This window comes from Plectropomus leopardus, chromosome 3 (genome assembly GCF_026936395.1).
Source record: "Plectropomus leopardus strain MGB_pleo_1.0 chromosome 3, ASM2693639v1, whole genome shotgun sequence".
NCBI lineage: Eukaryota > Metazoa > Chordata > Actinopteri > Perciformes > Serranidae > Plectropomus > Plectropomus leopardus.
Window position 1 is genome coordinate 15,985,330 of NC_142178.1, and position 15,963 is coordinate 16,001,292.

The 15,963-nt window shown below is 40.6% G+C and overlaps 1 protein-coding gene across 1 annotated transcript in view; it reads left to right on the forward strand.

The window, feature by feature from the left end:
* Positions 1-15,963, forward strand: part of mycbpap (mycbp associated protein) — a 22,175-nt gene continuing 6,212 nt past the window's right edge. The window contains exons 1-18 of the mRNA XM_042485553.2: positions 1-191; positions 2,118-2,239; positions 2,395-2,554; positions 2,706-2,812; positions 3,511-3,676; positions 4,045-4,160; positions 4,296-4,446; positions 4,751-4,869; positions 7,919-8,037; positions 9,022-9,130; positions 9,526-9,718; positions 9,867-10,054; positions 10,189-10,335; positions 11,612-11,710; positions 11,923-12,050; positions 12,192-12,319; positions 12,395-12,534; positions 14,665-14,844. Coding sequence (XP_042341487.2) covers positions 134-191; positions 2,118-2,239; positions 2,395-2,554; positions 2,706-2,812; positions 3,511-3,676; positions 4,045-4,160; positions 4,296-4,446; positions 4,751-4,869; positions 7,919-8,037; positions 9,022-9,130; positions 9,526-9,718; positions 9,867-10,054; positions 10,189-10,335; positions 11,612-11,710; positions 11,923-12,050; positions 12,192-12,319; positions 12,395-12,534; positions 14,665-14,844 — 2,430 coding nt within the window. The 5' untranslated portion in view covers positions 1-133. The remainder of the gene's footprint in view (positions 192-2,117; positions 2,240-2,394; positions 2,555-2,705; positions 2,813-3,510; positions 3,677-4,044; positions 4,161-4,295; positions 4,447-4,750; positions 4,870-7,918; positions 8,038-9,021; positions 9,131-9,525; positions 9,719-9,866; positions 10,055-10,188; positions 10,336-11,611; positions 11,711-11,922; positions 12,051-12,191; positions 12,320-12,394; positions 12,535-14,664; positions 14,845-15,963) is intronic.

Genomic DNA, 15,963 nt, shown 5'->3' on the forward strand with positions numbered 1-15,963 from the left:
TCGAGGTGGTCGTTGTCGTGGTTACCATAAGGAAAAACATACCTGAGGAGCAGCGCTAGCTTGGTTAGCACTAGCACTGCTAGCTAATTATTGCTACATTATTATTGCTTTCAAGGTACGGTATTTGGACAAAATGAGCCGCGGCGAGTCACCGAAGAGGGACTTAAGACCTCTAAGTCGCGGTCAGGCAGGTCAGCTACAGCCGTCTGTGTCTCTCTTTCACCTCTGTCCGTGTCTTCCCCTCCTTTCCAGCTAATTGTTGGCTAGCTGCGTTTGTAGCACTGTCATCTTTCCACCTGTTGAAGGAACATATTGATGACAACGAAACTTCCAAACTTTTTATACAGTGTTGAAAAAAATACTCGGACGTTTTACTTCAGTAAGAGTATGTATAACATTTAACAGGGTAGACATACTCTGTGGCAAGTAGGCTAAATGTTCTGCCTTCAAAAATGTACTTAAGTAAAGTAGGACAGCATCAAAATACGCTCAGATCAGGGCAAAGTCACTTATTGAAACATAATGTAAAACGGAAAAACAACGGTTTAATGCTTGGGCTCTTTAAATATTAGCAGCCAATCACCAAACGTGTTATTAAATTGTTCATACAAATGTGTTTTTCATAAACAAACATTTTTAGGGGCACATCAGAAATCCACTGGTCAAAGAATTTTAAAGAAAAGCAAAAAAGTGGCATGTTGACTTTTTAATTTTTTTTTAGTTAGTTGCAGCTAAAATAAAATGTCTATGGGATGTTGCATTATTTGACTTTTAATCAATGTATTTTCACAATATACTTTAATTTTTATGGGAAAGGGGCTTTTGAGTTAAGAATGCATTAAGGTGAAATGGGACAAAATAAATAAAAAAGTTAAAATGGGAATTCAAAGAAGTAGGCTACCAGGTGCCATAAAATCATGACTTGTGCGACTGTCTGCCACCTTGTAATATTACAGACAATTTTAGTATTTTTGTCACTGAAAGATTATTTAAATTATGCTGTGGGTCCATGTCAGCCACAGTACTCCAGAATTAGCCATCACTGTGACACATGCAAGCACACACACATGTCCTTTGTAGATAGTATGGCAACAAGAAAACAAGCAGCAAAAGAACAGGGAAAGCATTGCAGAATAGTTAAAGACAGAGGTTACATAAAGAATTTCGTGAATGAATGATTAAACTCATCATTGGATTTTACCATTAAAAAAACAAACAAACATCACTGTCCCATTTTACCTGAACATGTCATGGGAGCAAAGCTCTTGATGTGTTTGAGGGTCCAGTGTTTCTGAAGTGTTTTATCTGGCAACATATTTTCTTCAAAGAAATAAAGTAGAGATCTACAATGAGTTTTAAAAGTAACACATAAAGTTTAAGGTGATTTTCTTGCTAATCTACCAAAAGTGTGTCAATTTACACGACTTTTACCGTGTTGAAGTATAACATAAAATGAAAATGCTCAAGTATACAGGACTTGGGTAAATGTACTTTGTTGCATTCCACTACAGTTTTTATAAAGCTACAGTGAAAAGCAATTAGTCTATGTGGATCTGATGCCCTAAATGTGAGGAAGAGATAGACAAGATCTTTGTCAGAAAATGGGTCAGTGCCACTGGCTTTGATAGATTAACTTGCAATGACAAAGAAAAGCGCTGCAGCAGTTTCTTTCCTTACTGGCCAAGGGCTTCCGCTGACTCCAGTACAGCAAAGCAATCACCTGAAAAAACTGAGCCAAGTGTATGACAGGAAACATTGAGGAACGAATGAAACCCTTACAAACGTCAAGGATTAATCATTGTTGTTGTGGCCATGGAAACTGTAATAAGGCGCTGTTTGATAAAGAAAAATAAGCAGAATTGCATAACCATGTCAGTGTTCCAGGATAATCTTTTTGTCTCTGCATGTGTGTGTCTACATGAGCACTGATGTACTTTGCACACTGATGTAGAGCATCTTTTCACTTTTTGAAATTTTAGAATTAGAGGGTCACTAATAAGACACAAGAATCAAAAGAGGTGTGTTAGGAGATTACAAAGTGACTTTTAAGTATTGCAGCACCCAGTTTGACATTACATAGCATTACGTAAACACATTTATACCTTCCTCTCCTCCAGACAGCAAGAAGCTGAAAAAGTCAGAGGAGATGTACTCCTTGGGTGATGACCAGTCAAAGCGCTCTGCTCTTAAAGGCGGCGATATCCAGGTGCTGACCATTCACCCACAGGACCTCAGTAAAGTAAACCCACTTCACCTATTTATAGTATTTACCATTAGTTGGAGAACTAATTTGTCCCTCCACATGAAATACAAATCACGCTGCTTTAATTTTAAAGCGGTTGTGTATGTAAAAAGCAGCTGTGTATGTAACTGAGTATGTGATTATGATTACAGATTCATATACCAAAGCCACCCAAGAGCCGTCAAAAACCAGTGCCCATGGCTGGTATGCGTAAGACAGTACAGCATGTTGATGGTCTTAAAGATGCTGTTCGAGGGCCGGTGGCTCGTCCAGTGAATCCGGACCCTGATCCTGAACCTTTGGACTGCACAGGCTAGTTGTCTTGCTTTGTCCTAATGGACAATACTGTACTGTAGCCAATCAAAAATATTTCTTGTAGCTATAAAGAGTTGTTCCCCTAGTCATAATCTGCATCCATAAGGCTAAAATTATGACTTTTTCTATTCCTGTATTTCTTTTTCAGGACTGGGAGGACTGCGATTTGACAACCAAGGGATGATTCTTCCACACAGCATCTTGGGTAGTTTAGACGATTTCAGAAGTTATCTGGAGGCCAAAGGGGACACAGAGGTACACTCAGACAAAAACAATGTGTGCAAAGAAAAATTATTTTTTACATACAGTCTTTGAAGGAGCACTGTGTTGACATGTGTGTGGCATCTAGCGGTGAGGATTACACACTAAAACTTGTTGAAACTTCTCCCATGTGCTTAATGTGAACTCCCAGTTAGGATTCCTTCAGTGTTTATTCAGGGGGTTTTATCAATGAACTGAATTATCCGCAGAGGTCTCTTCCTCAACAAAACAAACGGACCGGTTGATTTAAATTGAGATAAACACAGAGTAATGCAGTTACATATTAAAAGTCAGTGTTTTTTTATGCTGTTTTGCTCATGCGGATGCCCTGCTGACTACGTTGGCCAACAACAAAATGCAAGTAGCTTTATCTGATGCCAGTGTTTGATTTGTCTAGTTTAGGATACTGTAGAAAAATGGCGACATGGCAGACAAAAACCTGCAGCCTATTTTAAGGTGACGAAAAAAGGGATTTTTATTTTCAGGTAGTTATACACAAAAAAAAACCCCATACTTTTTATGTCACATTCCATTTCTGCCAATAGATCCCCTTAAACCCTACACACTGGACCTTTTAAAAGTTTACAACCAAAAGCATCTCACATTCTGTTAACTGACAAATGTGATAGAAATACATTTGCTGTGCTGTGTAAATCACCTCTGGTTTCTTCTGTCCTCCCACTACCATCTAGTTGGTGAAGCGAATACCAAAGTCCCAGACACGTACTCCACCTGAGGCCCCATGGAGGCGTCACTCTGAGGCTGTGGAGAATGGCCACAGAAACATCCAGAGTAGTGCTCTGCAGCATTGGCATACGCATATGACGCAGCGCAGACGGCAGCAGGACTTCTTATCTGGTGAGCTGATCAGAGAGTTCAGCAACTTGAAACCGTAAGATGCATCATTGCACGCCTATCTCGTATGCAGCTGCATGGATGTGAGAGAGGCCAAAATAAAACCACTTAAATGCATTTTTGTTAGCATTAACAACAGACCAGTACAGCAATAGGCAATGTATAATTAAAGAGAGCATTCTTGAACCTGAATTTATGAATTAAGAATTTGTATCTGTGCATAATCCCAAATGAGATTTCTCATTTTAAATAAATCAAAAAGCAAGACATTTGCTTTTGTAAAAATGGCCGATTTCCTAAGTTTGCATTAACATCTTATGTCTGTCTGTTTATCTCATCTAATCATCTTCTGCTCTGTCAACTCCTTTAAGATTTGCTCGAAAGGCCGGTTGAACACTTACTGATGAACCAAGATAACCGTTTCAGAGAAACTCAGGAGCAGAAGGATTTTCTAAACCAAGTTATGCCACTTATCCACTCTGGATATGTATGATACACACTTTCTTGCGTCTGTCTTCTGTGTCTTTAGTCATCTTGTCAGAATCATATATTTGATATATTGCTACAAAAAATGTTCTCTGCAGCTTCTTAATTTATTGACGTCTTTACTTCTGTGTGTAAGGGTTACCGTGTGGGCAGTGAGTTTTGGAGTCTCCCCCAGCGTTATGGAGATGAAATAAGTGGCATCACAGCCACTCTGACTCAGACTGAGCAGGGCAGACGGGAGCCTGTCACACATGTAGGACAACCGAGCAGCATTCGCCAGGAATCAGGTACACACAGACGCCTACGCTGTGTCCCTATTTTCCCCTTGTTCTCAAAACTGTTGTGTCTGATTGTGCATTCTCCTGAAACCCAGTGGTCTCCCAAATTACAAAAAAAAATTTAAATAAATTTCTACGTGAACTGTGAAGTGACAGTTAAGCTGTCCAATTGTCGCTTTGGTGAGGAATTTTACTTGGCATCTAGGGCATTCCCAAAAACATCTCAACAAAAGCTCACAGCAAACGATCAGGGGCCTCTACTCTCAACTGAGAGTGACTTTATTCTCTTTGTGTTATTTTTTTCCTCCTCTAGGAATAATTTGTGCTAAGGCTGTGCGTCCAGCATCTCGGACATGGGACCAGAGTGCATACCTGCAGCACCAGTGCCAGGAGCTTAGAGAGGCTCTACACGACTTGAACATCAAAAAGCCGGTAACACCAGCATACAAACTATATCACTGAATGCTGTTTTAGCTCAGTAGCACTTCCAGAAAAGGCAATTGGTCTTACTTTACCTTTGCAGTAGGCCCATGCTTCCTCCTTCTTGCTGTTCGAAACTCAAAACATTTCATAATGAGTTGGAAAAATCTGAGAAGTTTTAAGGTTTAAGGTAACTAGAGTTAGACTAGTAATCCCATGAATCCAAATCCATATTTCATCAGGCTAATTTTTTATCTCATATGAATTTTTATCAAGTCAGTCATCTCTTTATAGGATCTTAATTAAAAATAAAAACATGTCAAAGCTGGATGCTGCTTTTTAGATATTACTTTTAAGTTGAGTGGCTGGTGCAGCATCACTGACTCTGATGTATCTTCTGGGGTAATAATCCAGTCCAGGGGTGTTCAAAGTTCACCACTTTGGGCCTCCTATGGCACAAAACTAAGACAAGTGTTCATTTTTTAAAAACATCTATTTTTATTTATATTTTGGAAAAATGGCACCATTAAAAGTATGCTGAATTATCTATTATCAGTTCTTGTTTGCGATGTGTCCATATCTGTGCAGATAGCTGTCAATTTATTACTGTTGATACTGATTCTGATTGATACTGAAGAAAACTTCGTAGTTCTGGAGTTAACAATGTTTGTCTTCTCTTCAGTGATTTCTCAACAGATATATGAATTCTTTGTTTTAGTGGGTCATTGATACTGTGATATTGGTATCCTCTGAAAGTGTCACACACACTGAACCAAAAAGAAATATGTGCCATGTCTGTGGGTTCAGATTTGAGTTATGACTCTGAGAGCAAGTGCAATTATTGATGATCTATTACCACCACTGCTTCAGCTCCAACCGACCACATTGGTGAGCAAGCCAAATCAGTGGTCCAAACAGCTAATCTCACTTTTTTATTACCTGTCCCTTCACCTACCTCTGCACTTCCATTGCAACTCTCACACGGCCCTCTGGGAAGGTTCGCCTCACAGTTTAAAAACCTGCGATCTAACCTGAAAGTTGTGACACCACAGTCCAGAGACTTGAGACTTTTGAGACATGAGACTTTTTTTTACACTCTCTTTGTTCTCACTAACAATGGATCAAGAACCTGAATTTCATACACACAGCACAAATCTAGTTCGTGCATCTACTGTTACAACATAAGCAACTTCATTACTGGACCACTCGTTGTCCAACCACACAGCCCACTGAAGCTGCTCACACCCGGAGGACACTCTGTCTTTAGCTGCTTGAGGTGCAAGCTGCTCATGATCAGCCTGTCTCTTCACAAACAGCCTGTGATCATCCACCTTGGGGCACACTGTTCTGGGTTTTCTGCACAAGGAACAAAACAAAGGGACATGGACAAGTCAGACAAGCACATGCACATGCACGGCCACAAAAATGTGCGTATTAATGCAGGCGCATGGGCATAAACGCACACATGTACACACACACACACACACACACAGAGAAACCTTCCACATATTGTTTTGCACATGTGTTATGATATAGTTTATTACCTGTAAAATGTACATTCAGTACACACATGCATAATGACATTAATGAGGCACTGGGGCTCTTCCATAAACAGTCATGTTTGTTTCTGTTCACACAAAGTACAGTTATGAAATCTGGAGCGTGTCCAGTCATAGAGGAGCACTGTTGATATCTGTCGGGTAACAGAGCTCAAGAAAAGGGACCAAACTTGCCTTACCCCTCTCTCTGCATGACAATGACTTCATCAGCGGGGGCAGGAGGTTCTGGGATAAACACTTTGCACAGCCAGTTCCCATTCAACCTCATTATCGCCAAAGTAACAGGTGCTTATTATGGGAAAATGTATTCAAATTCATTTATTTCTTTTATTTCTGTTTGCACTTAGTAGCCTCCTCCCTTCCCCCACCTCTCTCTTTCACTCACATCCTGACAATGTGCCCATGATATAAGAGAAAATGGTTGTAGTGTGTTCCGTCGTGCTGGTGGCTAATGTGATACTGACATAACTGGGCGTCTGAAGTACCTCCTAACAAACACAAAAAGTATCAGATCATCCTGTCGGCAGCTGACTTGGCTTTGTGACATATGTAAAGGGAGAAAAATGATAGGGACAGGGAGGGGTTATTATGTGAGATAAGAGGAGAGAGGAAGGTAAGTAGGAGGGTGTGTTACTTAAAATGTGAAAAGTTTGGACTTTAGGAGGAGAGGAGGGAGTTTAATTGATTGCATTTGTTTGTTTTACTCAGCCAGTTACATAATATAGTGGTGGAGCCAAGTTCATGGCAGTGTTTGGATGTGTGATATTGTTTGTGGAGGTGAGTTAAAAGAATAACAATAATGTTATTAGTTCACTAAAGTGGTTGAGTTGAAAGAGGTTGAATGACAGTGTATGTGCTCATGGATACGCTTTCATTTAGCAATTTAAAACTGCTCATTGTGTTCCACAACACCTCATCCTGTTATACTGAAGGTTATATCCAGTTGCCAGAATTAAATGTTAGCATTGTGCATTTCTGCAAACCAGCAGTGTTTTTTTGTACATTTCATACGAATCTTATCAACGTTTCTTAAGTGACGTAGTTCAGATGGTATTAGCTGAGTTTGTCATCAGGAGGAGGAAAGGATGGTGAGTGGATGGTGTGAGACCTTGGCGGGACAGCCGCCAAGCAGGCTTCGAGCAGCTCGCCACTGTCAGAAACCGGTGACATTTACAGCCTTGTTTGTGGGGGTCAAACAGGGTATTTTAAGCCAAAACATTATGTTTTCCTAACCCTAACCAAGTGGTTTTTGTGCCAAAACCTAACCACACGTTAACCACAGCATTGTCACAACATGAAATTGAAAATAAACATAAAGTTTTAACATAACTGCAGCGTAAAATTATAACATATTCTTAGTTTAGACACGCGTAGACAGGACATGTGTATCCTAAAAAGGACTTTAAGTGTAACTTTCCAATGTCAAGAACCAAAATGTTGAATGAACATACAAAGCTGACCACTTCCTCAAAAAACACCCCTCTGTGTTACTGTGGTTACAGGACATCAATGGACTGGAGGTTATTGGCTCTGGCAAGCCATTCGGTTATGTCACCGTGTGTCCTGGTCCCTTACTGGAGAGGGAAGAGACAGAGCACAAGAAAACGCAAAAGGAGAACCAGTAAGCTGTGCTTAACTGATTTATTAGATATTTGTCGCACTTCCACACCAAAGTCAGAATTTTTCTTGACTGAATATATTAAAATCAGGCCAACAATGCTACTCTATAAAATATTTAAAGGCACAAAACAACACAATTAGTGTATCCACAAACCATTAATTTCATGGTGAATTAAGGTGGGAAATGCCCTGTGATCAGGTTGTATTTGTCAGGTTTTTGCTCAATTGCTGTTAATTATGTCATTCAGAGTGTCATGGAAATCATGGAAACGTGCCATAAATTACAGTATTTGTTCTTATAAGCAGCCTGGATTTATTTTTCATTAATATTGGACTTGCCCACAATGTTGAAGAATTAAAGTTGTCCCGACATGTACAACAAACCCGTGTCTTTAAATTTGTAACCGTTTACCGTTGTTCTTCGCTGTTTGTTGCCCATTTGAGGGCAGCTTCCTGATTCTACACTTTCAAATTTCAAGTTGCTAAAGAAACGCTTGAATATATCATGGCATTGAAATGGCTGGACTAGCTCCTTTAGGGAGGAGGAGAAGGTTCAGCCTTGTTTCCAGCTCGTGGGCTGCGTCCTTTGAGGTATCCAACCCGGAAGCAGGATGCAGCTGATGACTAACTGATTTTCTAAATCAGTAATGAATAAATAATCTTTACTGTCATAATCAGGTAACACAAAAAAATGCAAGGCTTCTCTCAGTGTGCTGAAAATTAAACAAATACATAAAAGCAGTAAAAAACAAAAGAGTAATAGCAGCATAAATAGACTTGTGCAACTTTTGAAAATAAAATAGCTAGATTAAAATTAAATGTACGTAAATATTGCACATTTAAAAATGCAGATGAATATTATAAATTATTAATACATAGATGCTAAATGTGCTGTTTATAGTTTATATAATTCGTCTGTCATAGCAGTTACTGGACTGATGCACTCATGGACTTAGTGGTTCTGATGTTTCGTTTTCTTCCACAGTGATCCCCTGGCACAGTATGATGATGTTCGGTCAGATGCTCTGCTCATTCCTGCCTTGAGGTTTTGTGGTCAACTTGCTAACTGGACGGGAAACTCTACTGCTAACCAGGTACAGAGCGGTCTTTACAAAGGAGGTTGGTTGGTATGTATGAGTATCACACCATGGCATACAACAGCAAAGCAGCATTTCTTTTTCTTTTTTAAGATATATTTTTTTGGTGCTTTTTATTGCCTTCATTTGAGAGGACAGACATAGCGTGAAAGGGAGGGAGAGAGAGGGGATGACATGCAGCAAAGGGCCAAGGCCAGACTCGAACCCACGGCCGCTGTGGCGAGGACACAGCCTCTATATATGGGGCACCAGCTTTACCAACTGAGCCACCGGGTGCCCCAAAGCAACATTTCTTATTGGCCTTTATTTGCAATCGGCCTTTATTTGTTTGTCTTGGCTATTATTTTAGACTCGGACATTATTTGAATACATTCTCTCACTCTCCAACTCAGGGAGAAGTAGGAATCAGTGCCTCAATAATCTTTGAGGCCCTGACTGGAGAAAGAGCCTCATCCCACCTGGAGCTGCACAATGAGGGCAGCACAGTGTTTTTCTACAGCTGGCAGCAGCTTCCTGTGCCACACAGCTTTCCAAACCTGCGATCGCGAACAAAGAGTCTGCACTTCTACTTCAACTCCTCCTCTGGTAAACACAAACATAATCAAACACCTGCTGCCTACCCCTAAACCCACGTCATACTCTGTTTGTTCTTGTGTCAGCCCATCATATTGTATCTTTCATCCATTAATCAATACAACTTTCAGCTTTCCACTTTGCTTTCCCTGTCATCCAGGTGTGATCCGTCCAGGTGAAACCCAGCAGGTGGAGTTCATATTTAAGTCAGAGGAGCCAGGCATCAAAACTGAGCTATGGCAGCTCAACACCCACCCTGTGCTGCTGCAAGGAGCTTCCATGCAGGTCACATTAAGGGGAGTAGCCCTGTACCAGGACAAAACCGCAGACCAGAGGCTTTTCATAGAGGTGGAGTAAAATTAAACAGTGTCTGACAGTGAGACAGAAAAATGCATGGCCAGATGGAAACAAGGTTTTCGTTAAAGGAGACCCATATGTTGTTATTTTTTCGGTCTGTGTTTTTGTTATGTGTGCGCAAGCAGAAAAAGCTGGATAAGATAGTGAAGATAAAAATGTGTCAGTCGATTGTGTACGAGGTACTGCGAGGGATCCGCACCCCAGAGAGACCCAGCTCTCCTGCAGAACTATATGTCACTGAAGAGGAAGAGTTCTTAAGGAAAAACCCCAAGGTAAATCCTACAAGTGGAAGCAATGTCCTTTAAGGACCTCATGAGTATTTTTTTTTTTTGAGGAGTTTTTTTGTTGAAAAACCCTCCTACAGAGAATGACCCTAAAAAACTCATTTTTGTTTCATAAATAGTTCGAGGCACACTGCTCATCATTATTCAGGGCGGCCACATTTCACCTATCACTGATGTATCAAACATTTTTCTTTTTGCAGAGTGTTTTTGTTCAGCCTGAGGCACACCACCTCATTCACTGTGACATGACCTGTTAATGGGCCCATTCATTGTGTTGTTCCTTTTGACATTTCACTGGCTATAGGCACGGGTGGGATCAGTCTATTATGGCTGCCCCCTTCCACCGTGGATTTTATGTTAGTCCCCATTCATTTTGTCCCACACTGTTACAATAATGGCATCATAATTCATGATAGCTCATTAACTAATAATAGATCATAAGTGCTGATATCTTTAACTAGTCACTCTTGCCTTTACACTTTACAAAAGAGGCTATGTTGCCATGGTAATGTAATATGAGCTGGTTTTAACTGGGCTAATTTGGAGGGTGATTAGATTGATCCAGTGAACATGACTGTCTTAAAGGTCTCATTTGCTATAATAGCTTGATTATAAACAAAATTGGAAAATTACTTAAAATTACTTGGGATAAATTATTTTTCCTATCAAAGTCACATCTGTCATCACCAAATATTAGGATAATTACAGCGTTCTCTGACTTATCATAAAGAGTGGAACGGATTTTCTCTCTTTCCTCAAGCAGTGATTTAAAATGAGGACATTCATCATAGTTGTTAGAGGAGGATAACTATCAGAGGCAATTATCATCCTGTGGCGTGAGAGTAATTTCTCTTCATGGGAGTTTTGTGATCCATATTTATATTTCTCACTAGACCTGGGAAATATATCAATATTGTGATATTAGACTAAATACCATCTTAGATTTTGGATGTCATAATATTGTGTTGTCTTTTCCTGGTTTTAAAGGCTACATTAGAGAGAAACGCTGTACTTTTGTTCATTACAAAATGTAATTTAGTTGTTATAATTTTTGCCCACTTATTCATTATATCCACTTTAGCGATGATTATTTATCAAAAATCTCATTGTGTAAATATTTTGTGCAAGCACAAATAGTCAACCCTACAATATCGTCACAATATGGATAGAGATATTTTGCATCGTTATTAATATTGATGACTGATTTGCTCCATATAGCCTAGCCCCACTTCTCACGAGAAATATTGCGCTGTACATTTTTTAGTTGCAGTACCTTCATCAGCCAGTGGAAGACCTAAAGAGACTGTGGCAAGAAGTTTGCCCTGGATGCACCTGGGACCTCTCTGTCGATACACTCCGCCAGGTAGACATTATGAGGTGTTACAGTGCATAATAATAGTTTGTTAATACAAAAAAATACATGTGACAATGATTTTAGCAGGTTCGTCCAAGATTTTAATCTCAAGGTCCTATCTGAATGCACTGTACACCCTTTTGTACATTTTTACACCATGATGATGCATCAAAAACATTAATATACATATATTTTTTCATTCACTTGTTTCCCTCCTTTAGGTTGTGCTGTGTCTGAATGAGCAAGAGTCGGCTCAGGAAAACAGTCTGACCCAGCTCAACTCTCTGCTTCTGCAGCTTTCTGAACCATCTCAACAGAATCACCACCAGCTAACAGCAGCAGCTATAGGGTGAGGCTTAAACACACACGAGTCATGTAGCATCTCTATTGTAGCTTCTTGGCTCTGTCAGACACACACCCATGTTGCACACGTGCACACTCACAGTGAGGAGAGCTTGTAGGTTATGGTGGTGCGTGGTGCCCCCTGCAGGCAGCAGCTGTGGAGGAAACTGCTGGACACGATGACTGGTGAAGCCATGAGGCTCAGAAACCTGCTGGGACTTCCAGAGAGAGACACATGGATCGACAAAAAGGAGGAGTCAGTGATCCCTGATGCTGGTGAGACTAACAGACTTTGACTCAGACACAATGGTGAAGGTCCACACCGCTTACTGCTGTTTTATTATGTTGCAGATATTGCTGATAACAAAGATGAGATGCGTGAAGCAAAGGATGGAGCAGCTAATAAAGAGGAGAGGAATGGGTCAAGGTCTAGATTTAAAGATGACAACAGAAGGGAGTCCAAGTCAGCAGCAACTGAAAAATCAGTGGAGGTGAGGGGGTGTTTGTCTTTGACTTTGTCGGGCTGCTAAAAAAAAATTGCCACTGAGTGGCAGCAGATTCAAAAGTGTTTTCATTATGAACATGAATGAAGAATCAAGACACTTCAGCTGACCCAACCAAGAGTCACCTTCACTACGTTTGACAAGTTGTCAGTTCATCATTGAATCATCTGCCACTCAACAAGACAACTCTTGCTTTCTTGTTACTACCGACTGCCTTCTCATAAAGCATCCCCACAGAGCTGTGCCAGCGCTAGAGAAAGGTCTGGAATCATCAATTATCTCTCTGATGAAGGGGCTCTGGCTTATTTTTATTTCTTTTAACCAATCACAGTTGTCTTTGCCAACAGTGACCCCAGGATGCAGTGATGGTGCCCTTGCGAAGTAGTTTGGGGGGTTTAAGATTCAAGATTAATTTTATTCTCATTTCACTGAGTATTTGCATACACAGAATGAAATGAAATGCTGCTAAAAAAAAACCCCAGACATTTCAGACACACTATTGAGCAGCCAAGGCCAACAATAAAACACACAGCAACACAAAAGTAAGCAGCAGGTTCAAAGCTGAGAAAAGTGCATAAGTGCTCTGTTTCAGTGCCATTTAAGGTTCACCTTGACAAGTGACTAGCCGTCAAGCTGATTCTGTAATGATGGGGAAGGGGGGGGGGGGTTGTTGGATGTGAGCATGTGTGTGTGAGTGAGGAGGGGACACAGTCTGTTAACAATCCTTACAGCCTGTAGGAAGAAGCTGTTCAGCATCGTGCTGGATCTGCAGCAGATGCCCCTGAACCTCTTCCCAGATGGCAGGAGGGATGGCATTGAAAGGGTGGTGAGGGTCCTTAATGATGAAGGTGGCTCTGGAAATACAGCGCTGCTGGTAGATGGGAGATAGGAGAAATTGGCACCAATTATCCTACTGGCTGTCTTCACTATCCTTTTTAGCTGCTGTTGTCCGTAGGCCTTGCAGCTCCCTAACCAGGAAGTGAGGCTGTGGGTCAGTATGCTTTTATGCGTTCAGTGCTGCCCCTGTAGAAGGTGGTGTGATGAGGAGTGGGGAGACCTGTCTTTCTGAGTCTCTGGAGGGGGTGGAGCCGCTGCTGTGCTTTTTTGATGACTGATGTGGTGTTGATGGTGAAGGTCAGGTCATCAGCTATCTCAACTCCCCAAAAGTGACCAAAGTATGCATGTGTGCACATGGTTTGCTAACCATGTGATATATAGGGGTTAACCAGCCATTGCACATTCAGTCTTCCCACTAAATGTAGAAAACTACTGTCTATTCAATGTTTTGTCCCCCAGAGAAGTCATTATAGTAGCTTACCAATAGAATATGGTGGGGACCATTCATGTTTTTGTAGTGTGACTGGTCGGGTGAGATAACGAGCAAAAAATTTCATTTAGTTCCAATTCATTTTAATGCAGATGGTTGTTTTCCTGCACCCATCCTCATTATACACAGCCACTTTGTGTCATCTTATTCACAAATCTGTACTTCAGCAACTTTTCTGCACTGGGATTGAGAGCCTTAATGAGGACGCTAACTGTTTTTTCGAATATAGACGAGATGGTGCGTCCTAGTGGTTCAGTTGGTCGTGACATAAACAACGTTCTGGGGATGAATCCGCCCCAGGAACTCTTACACCTCTCTCCTTGTGGTTCCTGTCTCCATTGTCAGCCATGAAAAGCAGAAAAAAAGACAATATTAAAATAGAATAGAGACACAGTCTTGTCTGTATGTTTGTGTATTTTGCCGAGTGATTTTCTCCACTGTGTGATGGTTGAGTCATAGGTAAGGTACAGCCTATTACTCACAGGGTACCATGGTAACAGGACACTGTGTGAAAATGTGCACCTGCTCTCCAACTGGGTGGCCAGGGTGTGAATTATTAGCACCCAGACCATACCAAGCCATCTGTGGTGCACACAGCTATACATTAACTCAAACTGTACATGACATCCAACATATTGAACACCATGATATATGAGGGAGGTAGTTTTTTACAATTTACGCTGCATGCAACCACTTAGCAGCCAACTCACTGTGGAAATTCAGTATGCATGCATGCTTCATCAGTCATCAGTTACTTATGTCTGTCTTTTATCTATCCGTCCTTTGTACAGGAAAGCAAAAAGAGGGGGAAAAGAAGAGAGGAAGTGGGGAAACGCACTAGGGAAAAGCAAGGGAAGGAATCTGCCTCCTTGACTGATACCTCTCTAGACAGCATCAGTCAGCAACCTCCTGACGACCAAAGTGTAGAGCCGGAGTTGATGGACATTTTCACAAGGCTCCTGCACAGAAAGGCAAGTCTTTAAATTATCTTAATTTTTTTCTTTTAAAGGGGCAGTGACTCAACCTGTGACAACACTTGTACAATTTAATATCTACTTTGGCTGTTGAGGAGTTTTCTAAAGTTTGAGAAGGTAACCCCCGATAATGTCATTAAAGTTATGTCACAGCTTGAGGTCCCATATTTAAAAATCTGATTTCCTTTTTTTATTTTTAAGTACATACAGGTGCTATATAAATACTGTGAAAATATAAAAAATGCTTAATCCAAAAAGAAATGCACACAGCCCGATTCAGAAACTGTGCCTTTAAACGAGCTGTCAGGGCTTCTGTTAAGTTGTGATGTCACAAGTAACTATAGACTGAATTACAATGTTTATTTACAGAAACTTTAAGATAGCAATTTATTGAAAGCCACCTAAAAAAGGTCTAGCTAAAAAAAACAATTTAAGTAAACACTATGTTTAGAATATTTTTACCACTTAACCTTGCTGTAAGACAGCTCTTATCAACAGGGATTTGAAGTGTTATATCAAAGACACACTCCACTGATAAAAACACTCATTTTACTCCACCAAACAGCAGAGTTGCTGGTCTTCCTCTGCCTTTATCAGCTATTGTGTAAATAACAACAGATTAAACAAGTTTGCTGAATTTACATACCTCCGCAATTCATAACAGTAGCCAGTTTTCTGCCTGGAAGTGATGTTTGTTGTTAACGTGACGCCACTGTGTTTCGGTCTATATAAAGGTAAAAGAAAGTGCCATTACTGTCATTTCTCGGATGCAATGATGGTGCAAAGATGTCGAGAACCAAGATGTGGAAGACCTGGAAACACTGATCAGTCCAAGCTGATACAGCTTTTTTTGGAGGGAGTCTTAAAGAGATAGGCTGGTTGGATGGTTGAATAGAGGTTTACTCAGGCAGACAGTATGAGAAAAAATAAGTGTATTTTTTAATATTAAACCATGGAGACATGTTCTAGTAGAAAATAAAAGTATGACCCAGTGTGTATTTTTGGCCTGTGTATGTAACATGTAAATGACAACAGAGTGAAAATATTTCCCCTGGGGCATTAACAAAGTATACCTGCCACCATCCAGCAACAATGTGTAAAATTTAGGATCCTGTT